General features: G+C 39.0%; 2 protein-coding genes across 2 annotated transcripts in view; one reads left to right on the top strand and one right to left on the bottom strand.

Moving 5' to 3' along the window:
* Positions 1 to 183: 183 nt before the first annotated feature.
* Positions 184 to 11,952, bottom strand: Egm (Enigma). The gene is made up of 9 exons (XM_064042905.1): positions 11,143 to 11,952; positions 10,471 to 10,632; positions 9,767 to 9,910; positions 6,921 to 7,071; positions 4,705 to 4,856; positions 3,834 to 3,949; positions 3,263 to 3,420; positions 891 to 962; positions 184 to 467 (listed from the first exon to the last, which is right to left on the bottom strand). Exons 1-9 carry the CDS (start codon positions 11,798 to 11,800, stop codon positions 254 to 256), a joined length of 1,827 nt encoding a protein of 608 aa, XP_063898975.1. The 5' UTR covers positions 11,801 to 11,952; the 3' UTR covers positions 184 to 253.
* A 2,948-nt stretch (positions 11,953 to 14,900) lies between these two features.
* Positions 14,901 to 19,524, top strand: part of LOC110382123 (glutamate receptor ionotropic, kainate 2) — a 34,536-nt gene continuing 29,912 nt past the window's right edge. Inside the window, exon 1 of the mRNA XM_064042904.1 lies at positions 14,901 to 15,179. The gene's annotated coding sequence lies outside the window, so the exon portion shown is untranslated. The remainder of the gene's footprint in view (positions 15,180 to 19,524) is intronic.

Below are 19,524 nucleotides of genomic sequence, written 5' to 3'. Positions count from 1 at the left end.
CCAGTTTAGATTTTTGAGTGAAAGCACATATAGACATTTACTTTGACATTTATAACATTAAGTAAAGTTTAAATATATCAGTAGTGTGAATTTTAGACATATCTGTATATTTCTTGTTAAAGTCTAGTTTATCACCTGTAGAAGTTTTAATAACAATACTAACACGAAATAAAACACTTTAAAAAATATTAAAACTAGTTTTATTTACAACATACCATAAAATTAAATATATTCCTCTTTTCCCTACTTTTTCTTACCAAAACACTCTAGCGGTAGGTTTCTCAGCTAACGTAGTATTAGTATCCAGTACTTTCCTACCGAATTGTACGGTAAAATGGTCCAAGTTCAGATATTGTCCATCATCTATTTCCTTGATAAGTTTCTTGACTCTTTCTTTAGTCTTTTCTACGAAACAGGCGGCTAACTTCATCTCTATTTCGGAGTTTCTTAGGCCTATGCAGTATGCTCTGTAAAAAATAATTAGAAATAGGTATGGTGAATAAAAAGAAAGTTATAAGTCCGTCTTTTAGATGACTCTAAAATATTGGTATTTTTTATTTTCTCTTATAAGCCAATAACAACGAAGATACAATACGATTGAATTTTGTGTTACGTCACTTTTCGGTATTGCATAAACATGGCGTCACAAACCCTTACTCCCAATCTTTAAAGCATCATAACTTAGTATTTTTTAATTTATTTATTTATTTCTGAGAGGTAGCTTCACAGCTCATCATTACACCAATTATGAAGTACACAGATAAAGCAAATTATAATAATTCGTCAAAAGGGTGACTATTAGAATATTTTTTTTATCAAATGTTTTAAAGAAGGTTTTCAAGCAATTAACTGCAAAACAGACAATATTTTCCTATAAACTATGTATTTACCTTGAAGCTCTCGCCAGTACTGCAGTCATCACTAAAATCTCTGTAGCTGCCTCAGCTAGCCGACTCAGTTCCCTGTTAAAGAATAAACATAATTTATTATGGACATACATTACTGTCTGACACCTATGGGGTTGCTCGGGTAACTGGGTTGAGGAGGTCAGATAGGCAGTCGCTCCTTGTGGCACACTGATACTCAGCTGCATCCAGTTAGACTGGAAGCCGACCCTAACATAATTGGGAAAAGGCTCGGGAGATGACGACTACTTTTTTAGGTAAGCGTGGTGATTAACGCAGTAACGCTTTAACGAACAATCCTTCTCCATGTGAGAGGAGGCTGCAGCTCAGCAGTGGGACGATAAAAAGGTCGATGATGATGATCGGTCATGGGCCATTCTTGGTATGTTTAAGGGGGAAAACCAACATCATGCTGTCCCAATAGGCGTGACCACGGGGCTAGTGGCTAAAATAGTGATAATTAATCCGCATATTAGATTGGTCAAAAATTACGAAATCTGTAATTATCTCGTACACAAAATATTCAAGGAGCATCCTTGAATATTTTGTGTTCCTGATTTTTGGACAGTTTATTACAAGTGTTAAACGATGTTTTGTGACTATTATTTCGTGTCCTCAATGATATCTCGACCACCTCTCGACCCTCCGTCATCTTATATACTCGAGAATGGGTGGACCGATTTGTCTTTTTTTGGTCTTAAAATGTTTGTAGAGGTCCAGGAAAGGTGAATATAATCGACTCACGTATAAGCGCTGTCGACGTTGACGCCGTGCCTCGCCATGAGCGTCTCGCAGGCGTATCTCATGCGGAGCACGCAGTACTCTAGCTGTTCCGACGGGATCTTCAGTGTGGGGTGCAAGTGTTCCGATAGGTAAACAGTTAATATAGTAGCAATCGAATCGCCGCCTAAATTAAATTAGCGCCATCTATTTTCTATTTTGAGAACTAATTCGACAAGTAATGACAGCACTGAACGAACGATATATTTGGGTCGGACGCGGGACTGAGTGGTCCGCCATTACTCAGTGCTAAGCTTCCCGCGTTCCTATGTACTTACGAAATCTGTAATTATCTCGAGCATCCTTGAATATATTGTGTTTTTGATTTTTAGACAGTTTATTACAAGTGTTAAACGATGTTTTGTGACTATTATTTCATATCCTCAATGATATCTTGACCACCTGAGTCTCACTAAAACTCGAGAATGGCTGGATCGATTTGACTTTTTTTGGTTTTAAAATGTTTGTAGCGGTCCAGGGAAGGTAGACATTATCGACTCACGTATAAGCGCTGTCGACGTTGACGCCGTGCCTCGCCATGAGCGTCTCGCAGGCGTATCTCATGCGGAGCACGCAGTACTCTAACTGTTCCGACGGGATCTTCAGTGTGGGGTGCAAGTGTTCCGATAGGTAAAGAGTTAATATAGCAATCGGATCGCCGCCTAACTTAAATAAGCGCCATCTATTTTCGGGTTTGTGAACTAATTTGACAAGTAATGGCACCACTGAACGAATGACGTGACCTTGACGTGACTTTTTGGTCGGACGCGGGACTGAGTGGTCGGCCATATTACTCTGTGTTAAACTTCCCGCGGTCTTTACGAAATCTGTAATTATCTCGAGCATCCTTGAATATTTTGTTTTCTTGCTTTTTGGACAGTTTATTATAAGTGTTAAATGATGTTTTGTGACTAATATTTCATGTCCTCAATGATATCTCGACCACCTCTCGACCCTCCGTCATCTTACCTATGTACTCGAGAATGGGTGGCCCATTTTGCCTTTTTTTGGTTTTAAAATGTTTGTAGAGGTCCAGGGAAGGTATCGACTCACGTATAAGCGCTGTCGACGTTGACGCCGTGCCTCGCCATGAGCGTCTCGCAGGCGTATCTCATGCGGAGCACGCAGTACTCTAACTGTTCCGACGGGATCTTCAGTGTGGGGTGGAGGTGTTCCGATAGGTAAAGAGAATATAGTCGTCGGATCGCCGCGTGATTTAAATTAGCGCCATCTATTTTCTATTTTGAGAACTAATTCGACAAGTAATGGCACCACTGAACGAATGATATATTTTGGTTGGACGCGGGACTGAGTGGTCGGCCAATACTCTATGCTAAACTTCCCGCGTTCCATCCTACTAAATCTGTAATTATCTCGACCATCCTTGAATATTTTGTTTTCTTGCTTTTTGTACAGTTTATTACAATTGTTAAACGATGTTTTGTGTCTATTATTTCGTGTTTTCAATGATATCTCCACCACCTTTGGTTAAAACTCGAAATTGGCTGGACCGATTTGCCTTTTTTGGTTTTAAAATGTTTGTCGAGGTCCAGGGAAAGTAGGTATTATCGACTCACGTATAAGCGCTGTCGACGTTGACGCCGTGCCTCGCCATGAGCGTCTCGCAGGCGTATCTCATGCGGAGCACGCAGTACTCTAACTGTTCCGACGGGATCTTCAGTGTGGGGTGCAAGTGTTCTGAGAGGTGCAGAGTCAGTTTGGGGTCGTCTTTTTCCTGAAAAAAAGGCATTAGAATCTATAAAATCTATAAGGTCTAAAATGACTAATCCATATTACTAGCAGATTCTCCGCGGTTTTACCCGCGTCTTGTGGGAACTACAGCCCGTTCCGGGATAAAACATATCTAGCTAGTTTTTTATAAAGTTTTCAATTCTTTAGCTTTATAATCCATATGAATATATGAAATGAATCCCTATATCCCCTGGTCACGCCACCACGTTAAAAACTATCCTACTTTCCTAATTCTCAGCTAAATCGATATCCGATATCGATTAAGCTAAGAATTAGGAAAGTAGGATAGTTTTTGTCACCATCCTTCTACGAGAAGCAGTTATTTTGGGACACAGGTGAAATCGCGGCAAGCTAGTTTCAGTATAGATAGATATAAATAAAAATATAGTTACATACCTGATGCCTGTTAGCGAAGACCTTTTTGAATATGAATGTGGGATGCATCAGTGGGTTGCGCATTTGTTTCACCTCCTCAGCCATCGACTTGCCGGCGTGGTGGAGCCCTGTTAGTGCTGAAATAATGATAGTATTTCAGTAGAAAGGTTCACTATTCATATCTTTTATTGCATTTCATAATGTATGGGAAAAGGTATAAATAAAAAAATATCAAGTAGCAAAGATAGGTTTGATATAAATCGAAAAAGTCACGGTAGCCTAATGGGTAAAGTACCAATCTCTCAAGTATGATTTTGTGGTTTCGAATCCAGAAATCTTTTGTGTTATTTTTACTTTCTAAGTGCATCATGACACCAATGACTTAGGGCCGTTCCGAATATTCTATTTATGTGTTGATTTGCCGATTAGAGATAGAATTTGTAAATTAGCCCAATAGATGGATAGAATGGGAACACCCATGGGTTAGTAAAGATGAATTAAAACTCTCACAAAACCTGCCTTAGCCAAAACCTTCAAAGTCTGAAACCATCAATACTCAATTTTATTGCTTTCCACATATATTTTTAGGTGGTAATACTTATAAATAGTTCACATGTAACATGGACCCTGTCGGGCACAGCAAAGTAAGTGGTTTAGGAGAGAAGAAGCTCGTATTGGCTATGTTACTTATTATTGTTGTGACTAATAGGCAAATAAGTTATAAATAATTTTAAATTAAAATAAGGATACTTAATCTACAATGTAAAGTTGAATACTGTGTATGTGTGTGTGTGTGTGTGTGTGTGTGTGTATGTACATGTGTGTATGAGCGTGCGTGTATGTGCATGTATAAGTGTAAATCCGCCTTTCCGCGCACATGGATATCACTCACCTATAAACATATTAACACTATCCAAGTTCTCGCCCCTCGTGGCTAAATGCCTCATATTATCCAGATACAGCTTACATTCCTCTTCCTTGTCCAGCGCCGGCACTGACAGGAGGTCCAGCATCGTATGTACGCCGTGGTTTGCTATGAAATTCCTGGAACAAAATAATATATATTTTTAATAATATAGGTTTTCCAAATCTGCGAGTTTCTAGCATGCTTATTATTAGCATGGTGAATGAAAAAGAGTAATTAGTCCGTATTTTAGGTTGGGATAAAATATTGGACACATTGGTATTTTTTTCTCTCAGTAACATACATTTCTACTATACAACGTCACAACGAAGATATAATACGATCGAATTTTGTACAATATTTACATGAACGTGACGTCACGAGCCCCAACTTTCAATCTTTGTTGCGTAATATCTTAGTAAATACTAAATGTAATATCTATATTTAATGTTTTTTTTTTTAAATAAAATATACGTGTCTTATTTTTTTCGCTAATATGAACTGCGGACTAATCAGAATCACTATTTTTTAACAGCTGCGCAGGACATATTATAGTGCATTTGTGATTGCGCATTTGCGCTCACTATTCCTTCACTCTCATAGCGCGATGGGACGGCAATCCGACACCACCGGAGAGAGATCACAAGCAAGACCGACATTTCCATTCTCTCCGATGCACGGGTGTATCAATCAAAAACTTCCAGACTACGGGCTGCCTTGTAAGACCCCCTAAGACTTCCTACCTGCACATGGCGACTTCCAGTTCAGCATCAGGCTCCGTGTAGCCGTCCAGCAGGCCGGCTGTGAAGTACTCCGCGCTCTCGCTCGCGTACACTTGTAGGAGCGCAGAGCCTATTGTCCACTGATGCCCTAGCTGATTATCAGCCACCGCGGCTGTTCTTTGACCTTGACCTTGTATTTGACCTTGATCTTGTATTTGACCTTGACATTGTATTTGACCTAGAAGAAAGCGCCTGACCTACCTGCATTATGGTACTCCGCTCATCTTGCCTTACTACCGTGCAGAACCGACATCAAGATGCTCTCCAATGCACGGGTTCTTAGTTCTTAGACCTCCTAGGAGTTCCTACCTGCACATGGCGACTTCCAGTTCAGCATCAGGCTCCGTGTAGCCGTCCAGCAGGCCGGCTGTGAAGTACTCCGCGCTCTCGCAAGCGTACACTTGTAGGAGCGCCGAGCCTATTGTCGACTGATGTCCTAGCCGATTGTCAGCCACCGCGGCTGTTCTTTGACCTTGACCTTGTATTTGACCTTGACCTTGACATTGTGTTTGAACTTGACCTCGTATTTGACCTAGAAGAAGACGCCTGACCTACCGGCATTATGGCATCTCCTCTCATCATTCCTTGCTCCGAGGATGTTACCTGCACATGGCGACTTCCAGTTCAGCATCAGGCTCCGTGTAGCCGTCCAGCAGGCCGGCTGTGAAGTACTCCGCGCTCTCGCTCGCGTACACTTGTAGGAGCGCCGAGCCTATTGTCTACTGATGTCCTAGCCGATTATCAGCTACGGCGGCTGTTCTCATATAAGGAGATCAGCCAGCTGGGTAGGACATATTTATAGTGCACAACCATTTGCTTGGACACAGGTGCACTCTCTCCTCCTTCACTCTCACAGCCCGATGGGATTATATACAATCCGACACGACCTATTATGTGAACTTGACCTTGTATGTGACCTTGACCTTGTATTTGACCTTGATCTTGTATTTGCCCTTGACCGTGTATTTGACCTTGACCTCGTATTGACCTAGAAGAAGACGCTTGACCTACCGGCATTATGGCATCTCCTCTCATCTTTCCTTGCTCCTAGGAGTTCCTACCTGCACATGGCGACTTCCAGTTCAGCATCAGGCTCCGTGTAGCCGTCCAGCAGGCCGGCTGTGAAGTACTCCGCGCTCTCGCTCGCGTACACTTGTAGGAGTGCCGAGCCTATTGTCCACTGATGCCCTAGCCGATTATCAGCCACCGCTGCTGTTCTTTGACCTTGACCTTGTATTTGACCTTGTCCTTGTATTTGACCTTGACCTTGTATTTGACCTAGAAGAAAGCGCCTGACCTACCTGCATTATGGTACTCCGCTCATCTTTCTTCGCTACGCAGGACCGACATTAACATGCTCTCCGATGCACGGGTGTATCAACCAACAACTTCCAGTCTCCGGGCTGCTGTAGCAGTTCCTACCTGCACATGGCGACTTCCAGTTCAGCATCAGGCTCCGTGTAGCCGTCCAGCAGGCCGGCTGTGAAGTACTCGGCGCTCTCGCTCGCGTACACTTGTAGGAGCGCAGAGCCTATTGTCGATTGAATCGTTGTTAGATCTGCTAGGGGCTTGCCTGGGGAAAGAAAAAAAGAAAGAAAGAAACATTTAGTAGGTACGTAAACAAGATAAATGAGATTTTTTGAACGATAACCATCTATAGTAGCAGTAACATGATAAAGAGGATATATTGTTTGTCTACAGAGTCTTTGAAGCTACGGAACTGATTTGAAAAAAACGTTCACGATTGGGGAATTTTCAAAATGCCTTCGTAATATAGGCTATGTTTTGTCAGGATACGGGTAGTAGTTAGGCTAGTATCCTACTAATATTATAAACGCGAAAGTTTGTATGTATGGATGTATGGATGTTTGTTACTCTTTCACGCAAAAACTACTGAATGGATTTTAATGAAACTTTACAATAATATAGCTTATACATCAGAATAACACATAGGCTACAATTTGTAAACATATTGTTCGAAATACTAAACCTGCGCAGACGAAGTCGCGGGCACCAGCTAGTATAATAATAAAGAAGCAAAAATAGTAGTTGACTGAGTCAAAAATATATCATATCTTTTAAATATCAAATTCAATTTGGAGAAGCCTCTTAAAAAAGGTACACACGCTTATACAAAAGAGGAACTTGTCTTTTCTGAAGCTGGTTAAAAAGAATCTATATCTGAACCCATAATTACTTATGTATAAAACTCACCAGTAAAAGCCCTAGGCCTGGTATACTCCACAACACTGCGGATGGCACTGGTGAGCCGACAGCGGGAGAGCGAGGCGGCATATAAACGAGATAGACCTAGTATTTGGGCCTTGACTCCCTTTGATGTCACAGTGGCCTAGACCTTAAAGCACCGCCTCTCAAGTACGACCGTGAGTTTGATTCCAGGTCAGGTAAGTACCAATATGTAATTTTTGTAACTAATACATACTTTATAAGTGAATTTTGGACACCAATGACTGAGCATCTGCCTAGGCTTTTCCCAACTATATTGGGGTTGGCTTCCAGTCAAACCAGATGCAGCTGAATACCAGCATGTCATATGGAGTGACTGCCTATCTGACCTCTTCACCCAGGCAAAGCAATACCCCTTTGTATCACTGGTTATCAAACTTTCTGGTTACAAATACACTCAGCGGCACGGAATCTGGCCCAAGCACATTTGGGCCTTATAACCATTATTTAAATGAAAAATCAGAATTTTTATTTTAAAATTGTTTAATTTACTCATTTTCTAAAAGAAAATGACTAACAGACAACAGAATTGTGAGGATTTTCATTAAGTTTCATTGAGTTAGAAAACAGAGTCCTTTACCGCAATAATCACCATAAACTTTTAAATTCAACATTTTTAACAAAACAGAAAGTTATCGAATTTTAGTAATGGATGTTTCTTCCTCTTGATCTGATGACTGCCTGCATACGATCTGGCATGCTCTGGATCGTGTTTTTTATCTCCACCTGAGAGATCTCCTCCCAGGCAGCTACCAGCGCGGTTTTCAGTTCACTGAAAGTCCGTGGTGAGTTACGACTTGCTTGGACCTGTCTTTTAAGCATGTTCCAGACATGTTCTACAGGATTCATGGCTGGGTTTCTTGCAGGCCAGTCCAATTTTTGAATACCGACCTCGAACAAGTAATCGGTTACTCAAAGAGCTGCGTGAGGTCGAGCATTGTCCTGCATTATACGAAATTCTTCACTTCCTATGAATCCCTGACAGGATAAAACATGATTTGGAAGGATCTCTTCAATATACCGCACTGTTGTCAGACGACTTTCGACAGCCAATAATTCAGTACGGGCTTCTAAACTTCTGCCTCGACAAACCAAGATGGACCCACCATGAAAACCAACTGTTTGCTTGGTAGTGGTGGGAAGAAACCATTCTCAGCGCTTTCCCCATTCACGTTCACGGCCGTCTGGAGCTCTTAAGACGACTCTGCATTCATCGGTCCATAAAATTTTACTCCATTAGTCATGCGTCCAATTTGCATGTTCTCTTGCATACCTAAGTCTGGCTACGCGATGGTGCGGGAGGAGTTCCGGGCCTCGAGTTGGTCTTCGAGCACGCAGATCCCGTTCCTCTATCCTTCTTCTTATTGTGCACTTATGGACGTTGACTTCTCTTGCTGTTTGCAAAGGCTGGCGTATCTCTAACGCAGTGAGAAACCGATTTTTCATTACTGCACGTACGATAAATCGGTCGTCGTGCGCCGACGAACACCTTACTCCCCCACTTTCTGGTGTTCTTGTGTAAAGGCCAGTCTGGTTATGCATTTTCTATGCATATCTTTCACTTGTACGCGGTGCACTTAAAGTTTCAACCATCTTCCACTGCGTACGCCCTTGACGTCTTAGCAACTCTACTTGAGCAACTTGAGCTGCTGTAAGGGTAATTTTCAGATCAAATTGTGAAAAAAGGAGAAACAAAAAACGATCATAATTTTTTTTTTTTTTTGGAACGTGCTTAGTACTTCGGCAATTTCTATCTGAATTTAAACTTAACTTTCTGCTTTGTGTTCCAACAACGGAATCGGTTTCTAGTGTTATAAAAGTTAAACAGACACACATTTTTCTGTATTTAAATTAACGAATACGAAAGGACTGACAATATGTCATATGAAATTAGAATTTACAACATCTATCTGGGCTGATATCTACTTGTGTTTGTTTGGGCCAAATTCCGTGCCGCTGAGTGTATCTGCTGTCCTACTATAGGGCGGTAAAAAAGCTGATGATGAAATATAAACCCTTACCAGTAAAAGCCCTAGGCCTGGTGTACTCCACAACACTGCGGATGGCGCTGGTTAGTCGACAGCGGGAGAGCGAGGCGGCGTATAAACGAGATAGACCTAGTATTTGTGCTAGCTTGTTCTCTGGGACCGCGTCTAGTGGTGTACCTGGAACAAGGGAGTTTTAATCGTCATCATCATCATCATCATCATCATCATCATCATCATCATCTCAGGCATAGGACGTCCACTGCTGAACATAGGCCTCCCCCTTTGATCTCCACAGATACCTGTTGGAAGCAACCTGCATCCTTGCAGTTTTAATATTAGAGAGATAATTGGTTTGGTCATGGTGGTTTAGTGGATAAAGAATCAACCTCTTAAGAAAGAGTGTGGGTTCGACTCCAGGTCAGGCAAGTAACGGTGCAACTTTTCTGTATTTAGTTTCTAAGTTTATCTTGGACAACAATGACTGATTAAAAGGTGAAGGAAAACATCTTGAAAAAACATTTAATGTCTGAAATTACCTGCATTGAGTAAGCGTATCGATTAATGCTCAATCTTTCTTCGTGTGCGAGGAGGCCGCAGCCCAGCAGTGGGACGATAAAAGGCAAATTTCTTCTTGATGAATATTAACAATATTTCAATAAACTTTTCCCTTTTTTCGTAATAAACACATTTTTTTATTTTCAAAATGCTTTATACAAATGAATTAGAACCAAACTCACCAGGAGTCTTCATAAAACTAACAAAAGAACCATTGCTGCTGACACCAGCAGCTCCGGGATGCACGAGGAACATCTTGAGACGTTCCGCCTCCACGGTCGAGAGCACCAGTATGAAGCCATTGTTGAACTGGCATATCTTCTCACCTGATATGCGCCAGATTCCTGGAAAATGGACAAGTTTTATATGTATCTGTTGTCAAGAGATATAACGATTATTTGAAATGAAAAGTTATTTATGATTTTTACAGCCAGCAAAGCATTAGGTATTTAATTTACTAAAGGTGAATTTTTACACAAATAGGTAGTTCATAATATTTTAACCCATATCATATTTTATTGTTGAGCTGTGCTCATAAGGTTGAGACACAACTGATTTTCTTTGTGGGCGGTTAGGTATTTAAATATATTGTATGCCAAAGCACAGATATAATATGTTTATCCGATATACAGTAATTATCAATTGCCTTTTAATAACTGTCTAAAATACAAGAAGTTAAACTAAAAATACTGCTTAAAATAATGCTTGAATTTACTGAGATATTGTTGTTATGGTTTTCACATTGTTCTTTACTATAGTTTTAAACTGAGATTTCAATTAAAAAGTCATATCTAGATTGTTTATTTTAAGTTAAGAGCTTACTCAAATGTACTAAAGTAAATTAATATTCAAACCTTGTCCATCCATCTCAGCGAAAGTCCTAAAATCAGCTTGAGATATCCTCTCCGCAACTCTTTCCTTAATACCCAAGGAGATCAGATTATCACCCGTGATTAATTCATCGACAATCATAGACAACTGCTCTTGCGTCAAACCTGCTTGCAGCAGTAACAGCCCCACCCAGTGGTCACTCATCTCCTGGCCCAGTTTAAAATCAGTCGATATAGCCTCTAGGTACCTTAAACTTTCTGTTATATTGCTTGCAAGACCGTTCCGCGTCAAAGAAATAGGTGCCGCATACATTTTCGTGTCTTTAAGTATGTTTTTGCGATCTTCAGCTGTCTTTTTCGGGTCTGTAAACACGTTGGTGATGGCTGTGACTCTTTTTTCGAGTGCTTCGGTCTCTTCTTTGTTTAGAATCTCGGGGTAAGCAAGCATATTGCGGTCGAAGTAAGAGGTGAAGATGTTTTTCATGAATGGTTCAATTTTTGCTTTGCGGCGTTCGGAACGCTCGAAAGTGTTTAGATCTTCGAAGTTGAACTTCTCTTCTTTAACTTGGGGCTGTGTTGCTGCGGCCGATTCAGAGTTTATTGCCGAAAATCTAAATTTTCGGTAAAGGTTCTTGCTGACATAACTGTGGTGGGTTGTACAGAGTTTTCGTGCTATATTCATGTCTTTATTATTAAACCTTTGACTTTTTGTTGAAAATAAATGCTTAGTAGCAGTTTTCTTTTCGTATAAATGCAATTTGTTTCGTAATTTTACGAAAATTGTTACATGAACCTTTTGAGGTTATTTTGACACAAATATTTATTCTGGTGACATTGACATTGACAGGTAAGTTGCGGTCCAGTGTATTTCTTTGTCAGATAACAAACATGAAAAGTTTTATAACCCCTATATTTTGGTCAATTAAAATGTACTGTAAAAAAACTGCATACAACAACTTGTAAGCCAGTTCATTACGAGTCATATTTGGTCACATAAAACGGGTTTATGCCCCTAATTTAATGAATGTGTTGATACAATTTGTTTAAAATCCTAACTTTCTCAGTTTGGTATGGAACGCGACAGCGTGCGTGTTCGTTTTAGGTACCAAAAAAATTTTACGCTATGTGCTGTTAAAATGTAAATATTAATATAAACTTTTTGATTTAAAGGAGTATTATTAAAAAATATATATATATACAATTTGCACTTGTTTTCCAAGGATAAAATTCCGCGCACCCAGATTAGGTATCCCAAGTTAATTTTATGACAAGCAAACCCTTTAAAAAAAACTTTAAATAAGTTCTAAATGTTTTAAAGCGTAATATTTCTTTTGAAAAGGAAAAACTTTAAATAAAGAGACAATAGTGGTTCCATTGATGTTCAGCTTCTAAAGGTTCAAGTTGTTATTGTGTGGTTTTTAGAGACCTACATAACATTACAGCAGCTCTCTATCGTAATTTGCCGCTCTGATGTTATATTTATTTATTTATTTTATATGTTTTATTTTATAATTGGGCAGCGATGAGGAGGAATTGTTCGATGCCATAATTTAATAATTATTTTTATTTTATTTCAGTTTCTCCTCCGAGCCCTTCCCAACTATGTTTGGGTCGGCTTCCAGTCTAACCGGATTCAGCTGAGTACCAGTACTTTACAAGAAGCGACTGCTTATCTGACCTCCTCAACCTAGTTACCCGGGTTTCAGTTTAGATAGTGAGTTTGTATATATCGTACAATGTACTTATGTACGTTTTTTTTTAACTTCACGTACAAAAAATGCTATGAGGCATGCCTTCCCAGTCCACATTGGTATTTATGATTGTGCTATGTACGAGCAGAATACTACAATTGCTCATGGCAGGAAGTGGCAGATTTCAAAACTGCAAAGATATTTGACTTGACCTTTACGTAACATTCAATTGGCTACGGCGTAGCTTATTTCGTAGCAGTGTAGCTACGCCGTAGTAAAAATCGTAGAAAGCGTATTACGTAGCAACGAGACTTCAAAAAATACAAAGTCGGTTGAAATTTACAATTTCTAAAGAGTAGTAGCAAAGACTTCTAAAATAAGAATATTAAATATTTCACGTTTCAACTGCATTCCAATGGAACAACTTCGTGCATTAGAATAAAAAGTAAAGAGTGACTTCCTCGATGAACAATGTATCTAATACTGAAAGATTTATTAAGTTTGACTGGTAATTCATCATCATCATCATCATCAGCCTATCGCAGTCCACTGCTGGACATAGGCCTCTCTAAGTGCACACCACTGAGATCTATTTTCGGCTTCTTATTTGCTGAGATTAGCTTGTTTCACCAAACCCACTAACAAATTCTTCTAATACTATAAAATACTGTATAATTATTTTAGAGGCACGAAAGTTCCACGCAAAATATTCACCCACCCTTCGATTGACCGCGGCAAGCAAATTTATTTATTAATTTATTTAAAAACGCTTTCTAAGCAAACATCAACTTTCCTTTTATTACTACGTATACAGCAGTTACTTAACTGGTTTAAAAATGTTCCCTAATTTTAATTTCATAAGTTTGTTGAAAGAGTTTGTTTACCAAAACATTCTTTCGCGAACTTTCCGAGGCGGCTTTGTGTCAGAAATAAACTGAACTTCGGTGTTAATTAGCGTAATTATGTAATTATGAGAACCGCTCATTAAGTGACTTTAACAGCAATAATATATTTTAATGTTTATTTTTCGCTTTTTATGATAAATTGGGTTTAAAATTTTTAACTCAGTTCACAAAAGATGCATTTGGTTTATGAAAAAAAAAGCTATTTTTAAGTTACTACTATTGCATTGAGTAGCTATATCCTGTAATGATTGCATGTAAATAAATACAATTTATAATTATTTAATAGTTTTAAAATAATATTGAATCAATTAAAAATACACATGACCGCCTCCAATATATAAAAAAATGTGATTGTTTATATAAATATTGTTAATTATTTATTTTCTACAAAATGATTTTCGTATTTACAATACTAGTTAGGATTATTTTAAATATTTGAATTATAGGTCAGAGTTCTGGTTAAATAAGTTTACCGCTCTGACAAGTGACTTCAAGGCAGTCAAAATGTATGAATAAAACACCTATTACACCTACCCAAAATACCTATTCCACAAATGGTAGAAACCCTAATGGCAGAAAATCCTTAGAGAGGTTGGCAACACAGTTTCAGGGGTGGTTTAGTGATGTGTTTTGAAAATTATAACTGACTGTCGATATCGATAGGTACATAACGAAAGTTGAAGCAATAATTACTATTACTTCAATAATTCAAACATGAAATTAATAAATGAAAACGTGACGAAATGGTTTAATTTATTCGTAGATGTTATATATTTTAATGGTACACTTTGAATTTTCATTTTAACTGTAAGAACAAAAAATATGCATTTAAAAAATCATCACCATCATCATTTCCGAAATCTTTACGAAGAAATTCTACCAAAGTTGTTCGCGAAATATGCACACATTAGCACGAATCTTTTGCATGAATGTTTGCTCAAATATTGAAATTCCGCAGACTTACTTTTTTGATATTTAATACGCGCCTAACGTAATATCGACTCCAAAAAAACATCGTTTTCCCAACCCTACCATCATAAAAGAGGGGTGAGGTGAAGATGTCGCAACCCCATTACATTCCCAAACAAAAATAAACCTTATTCTTTCACAATAAGCTTCAAAATACAATTCACAAATAAAATTAAGTTGTTTTACATAACTATGTATAGGTTTGAGCCATGAAATAATCAGTAAATTCCTTATATCTGTTGCCATCGGACGCGTAAGAAAGGCCGAATGAGTAGATGCCTTTTACAAAAAAAAAAAAAAACAAAAATGCTCTCGTTGGGAATAGGCGCGAAAATGATTTGACTTTTTTTATTTTAGATAACATAAAATTTTAAAATGGCCGTTTTATGTGGTGTTAGTGAAATAATTGTATGTTAAACTGTGTATTTTTGTCGTGAAAAACAATTGTGGTTGGAAAAACTGATGGTTTAATCTGAGGTGGATCTTCGTTTTAATGGTACGTGATAAGAATAGTTTATTAAAAATATGTTTCAGCCATTAATGAGTTGAAATATTAATACATTAGAAGCAAAAGTCAAAAATCTGAAAGGAAGCCATTTCTGTGTACAATAGATACTCTTTAGATTACTCATGAAACCAGTATTTTACTAATATGGTAGATTATGATCAGCAGAAATAGATAAAGCGACTTTTTTTCGTAAAAATTTAACGTAAGACAAAAATATTTCAAAATAATTATCTAATTCTTATTAGAATTGTTTGGTTTTCGTATATTTTCTTTTTTCTTTTACTCTAAGGTTAATTTTCTATTATGAAAAATCAAGGATTAGTAAGTAAGAAAGAGATGAAAGATAGAATATTTGATTGGCGGTTAAATGATTTTGTTTTTCATAGATTTTCTTTTAGGTTAGATTATTTTCTCAAATAATAGAAATATTATACTTGAAATCTCGGTGGTTCCGTAGATATTTTAGCATATAAATTAATAGAATTGATACAGTTTTTGTTGTTTTTTATTGCTATTGCTTGAAAATAAATTCGACTGTTTTTTTCAGAACAGTGTTAAGTATCGTCGTTATCTTTCATACCTATGTATATACCTACACGTACTTATTTACTTATATCATGAAGCTGAAGAGTTTGTTGGTTTATTACTGGATCGATCATTCATCATATTTTTTCAGTACGATATTTATCGAGGAAGGCGCTGTTTTCCTTGCGTCCAACAATACCCATCGTAATATCCAAAATACCTGTTTTTTAACCGACTGCCCAAAATGAGGAGGTTCCCAATTCGGACCTTTTTTTTTGCACTTTTTTCAAGTGTCGATAGAATATTCACTGTAGAATCAAAAAACGTAGAACTGATCCGTACACGAAAATTATAATTTTCACCAACGCCAAAACCCAACCAATCCAATCCTAACCTACGGCGCTCAGACTTGGTCTTTGACCGAATCTCAGAAGTCCAGGCTAAAAGTATGCCAAAGAAGCATGGAGCGTAGCCTGCTCAACATACGGCTTAGCGACCGGATACGCAACATCATTATCCGGTCCAAGACGGGCATACTCGATGTGGGCAATAAGTCTGCAAAGTTGAAGTGGGATTGGGCGGGTCACATCTGTCGAATGCACCCGGACAAGTTCGCCAATATTACCACAAAGTGGATCCCGGAGGATGGAAGGCGACCGAGAGGGAGACCAAGGAAACGCTGGAGGGAAGACTTGGACAGCTTCCTCTCGGACTGGCCTCAAGCAGCGATGGATAAAGAAAAGTGGAAGGCTTTGGGGGAGGCCTTTGCCCAGCAGTGGGACAGCATAGGCTAATTAAAAAAAAAAAAAACCCAACCAAAAAAAATAGCCCTCCAAAATATACATTTCTATAACTTATAAATACTCCTAAATCACCTCATGTTACTTTAAAATTTAAATTTATTCAACAAACTTGCTTCGGGGGCAATTCCCTTGATTCACTGGTGGATTACGATCTCAGGCAGAACTTATGGCTTTCTATAAATGTCCATGGTAATCGATTTATGGGTTATTGGTAAACTCGGTTTTTTGAAGTAGGAAGTTTATAGGTAGATTTAAATCTCGATAAGGATGTGCAAATGTAAGTTTGTGTGATTGTAACGTTTTCACGGAAAAATATAGGTACATATCGTTAAAACCGACTCGAGTAATCGATCTTTCGGATACCTGGTATATAGGTATTTTGAGATATTTACATAAATCATTGAGATAAGTGACTATTTCTTATTGAATTTCAACTAAGAGAATGAAGATTGCGTAGGCGCATGGCTACGCACGTAGCTACCTGGCGTAGCTTATCTTCGTAGCAAACAACAGGTAGCTACGAAGCCGAAAATCGATCTCAGCGGTGTGCACTTGGAGAGGCCTATGTCCAGCAGTGGACTGCGATAGGCTGATGATGATGATGAAACAACAGGTAGACAGACATAATTGCTGTTCCCATATTCTATCTATCTCTTGACTTGATTACTAGAGGTAGAATTTATGTAAGAGGTAAAAAAATTATCCTTCTGGGTTCCGATATTCTTAAATCTGCAACACGGCTAATGAGTGCTCTCGAGCTTACACATACAAAGACAATGTGCATGTACATTTACCCACACAACTATAACTCACCCGCTTTAGTGAGATACAGCATCTACAGACGATCAACTTTGTTAAAACTGGTATGGTAACTGTTTCGCATCATAATGGACCTGAACTTGTTAGCGAGATGTGACCTAAATTCTAGGAATCAAAGATAGACTGTAACTGATTTGCAAGACAAAGATACGAATTTACAGGCAGCCGGAACACTCGTTTAGAAACGCTCTTGGGCCTAACGACCGTGGTTATGGAAGTATTTTTGAAGTCAAAAATATGTTTGTTTTGTTAGTCTACATTTATACCTGGAGACGAGCTCTTCAGGCTAAGTCAGATCGGTCCTAAAGTTAAGAAACGCTTGGCGCGGTCGGTCCGTGGATGGGTGACCATCTTGTCATGACGAGTTCTTCTGTGTTTTGGAAGGCACGATAAACTGTAGGTCCCGGCTGGCACTGGAACATCTTTGGTAGTTATTACGGGTAGTCACAAGCCAGTAAGTCTGGCAACCAGTTTTACCTAGGGGTATTGGGTTGCTCGGGTAACTGGGTTGAGGTCAGATAGGCTGTCACTCCTTGTGGCACACTGGTACTCAGCTGCATCCGGTAAGACTGGAAGCCGACCCCAACATAGTTGGGAAAAGAGGAGACAGATGATGATGGTTTCTTTAAGAATCCATTTATAATGATTTGAATACATTAAGCTGACTATCCCTACTAATATTATAAATGCGAAAGTAACTCTGTCTGTCTGTTACGCTTTCACGTCTAAACCACTGAACTGATTTTAATAAAATTTGGTACAGAGATAGAGTTGACCTTGATAAAGAACATAGGATAGTTTTTATTCCGGACTTTTGAAGAATTCTCTTGGAAACGCGATATAACCGAACTCTACGCGGGCGAAGCCAAGGGCGGAGGCTAGTTAACTATAAGGTGAAATATATAATTAGAAAATGTCTTACGACTCTTAGAATTCAAAATGCCATTTAGATTCTGCTCTTTACGACCTTTAAAATTGTTCTCGAAAATTCCCGAACGCAGGTTGATACGTTAAAACCTAGCGTAATAGAGCCGCCGTACACGGACTGCTTCAAGCAGTTGAGACCGACTGCTTAAAGCCGCGACCGCGCAGTGAACTATAGTCATTCATTCGCTGCCGTACACACGACTGCTCGAGCAGTCGCGACCGCTTCAAGCCGTCAACTGCATGATGAAATTCCATCGTGCCGCCGACCGCTCGCGAGCGGTTGCGAGGCATACACCGACTGCTCGAGCCGTTGACTGCGCTAGAGCAGTCGACAGCTCTCCGACTTCCCTCTCCCCCCCGCCCTTTGCGGCCTCGCGGCGTCTGTTTTCTCATTTGCCGACTGTTTTTTGAAAATCAACTGCTCGAGCAGTTGGGTCGTAGCTCGAGCAGTCAACAACCGACAGCTCAAGCAGTCGACGCCGACCGCTCGAGCGGTCCGTGTATTTCACTCAGCCGCTAACTGCTCGAGCAGTCCGTGTACGGCGGCCCATAGTGTGCACTTAAAAATAATTAGGTATTCCATTTGATGGTACATAAACGTGTATAATAAACGTGATTTTAACACCTGCATATAAATAATTTAATTTAATGATATGCTTCAGCAATATTAAGATAGAGGGACTTTTTCAGATGACCCCTCCCGCTGTGGGTGCGGTGGGAGGGAGTGTCAAACACTTACTGACTAAAATAAACCTCATGTTTCTTCCTCCTGGAGCCCTTTTTGTACCAGGGCCGAGGATACTCTTATCCTAAGATGCCCAAGAAATTCCTGATAGACCAAAAGCCAGCGACTGCCAGATATTTAGTATATTTTTTTTTTGTTTGTAGGTCCTATAGTTGGTATGAACGATACATTACTATAAAGTTTTATTGACGGTTGATTTTGATGATTTTAACTAAGGTCTGGCAGTCTCTGACTCTCGATGTTTAAGTAAGTATGCTGATGAGAAACGAAATAACATTATAATTTTGTATAAATGTAAATATTTTGTGTAAATGTTGAAAACGTAGGCAATATACCTATGTGTATTGTAAACACACATATAGATTAATTTCTAGGGAACGATTTAGAAGTTATATTTACAATCTGAGTGCTTAAAATTCCCCTATTTATACACCCGGATAAAAACTCAGACAACAGCCAGTAATTATTAAAAATGTCACCCCTGTGCCTCGTAGAGTAGCCAAAAGTAATAACA

The sequence above is a fragment of the Helicoverpa armigera genome, chromosome 30 (genome assembly GCF_030705265.1).
Source record: "Helicoverpa armigera isolate CAAS_96S chromosome 30, ASM3070526v1, whole genome shotgun sequence".
Classification (NCBI taxonomy): domain Eukaryota; kingdom Metazoa; phylum Arthropoda; class Insecta; order Lepidoptera; family Noctuidae; genus Helicoverpa; species Helicoverpa armigera.
The sequence above is the reverse complement of the archived record's forward strand: the minus strand, read 5'-3'. Positions and strand labels throughout refer to the sequence as shown.

Coding starts and splice junctions, on each gene's coding strand:
- Egm (XM_064042905.1), bottom strand. CDS start 11,800: ATGAATATAGCACGAAAACTCTGTACAACCCACCACAGTTATGTCAGC. Junction 4,857..6,920: donor CTGGAAGTCGCCATGTGCAG/GTAGGAACTGCT, acceptor ATTTTGTTCCAG/GAATTTCATAGCAAACCACG. Junction 963..3,262: donor AACGTCGACAGCGCTTATAC/GTGAGTCGATAA, acceptor ATTCTTTAACAG/GGAACTGAGTCGGCTAGCTG.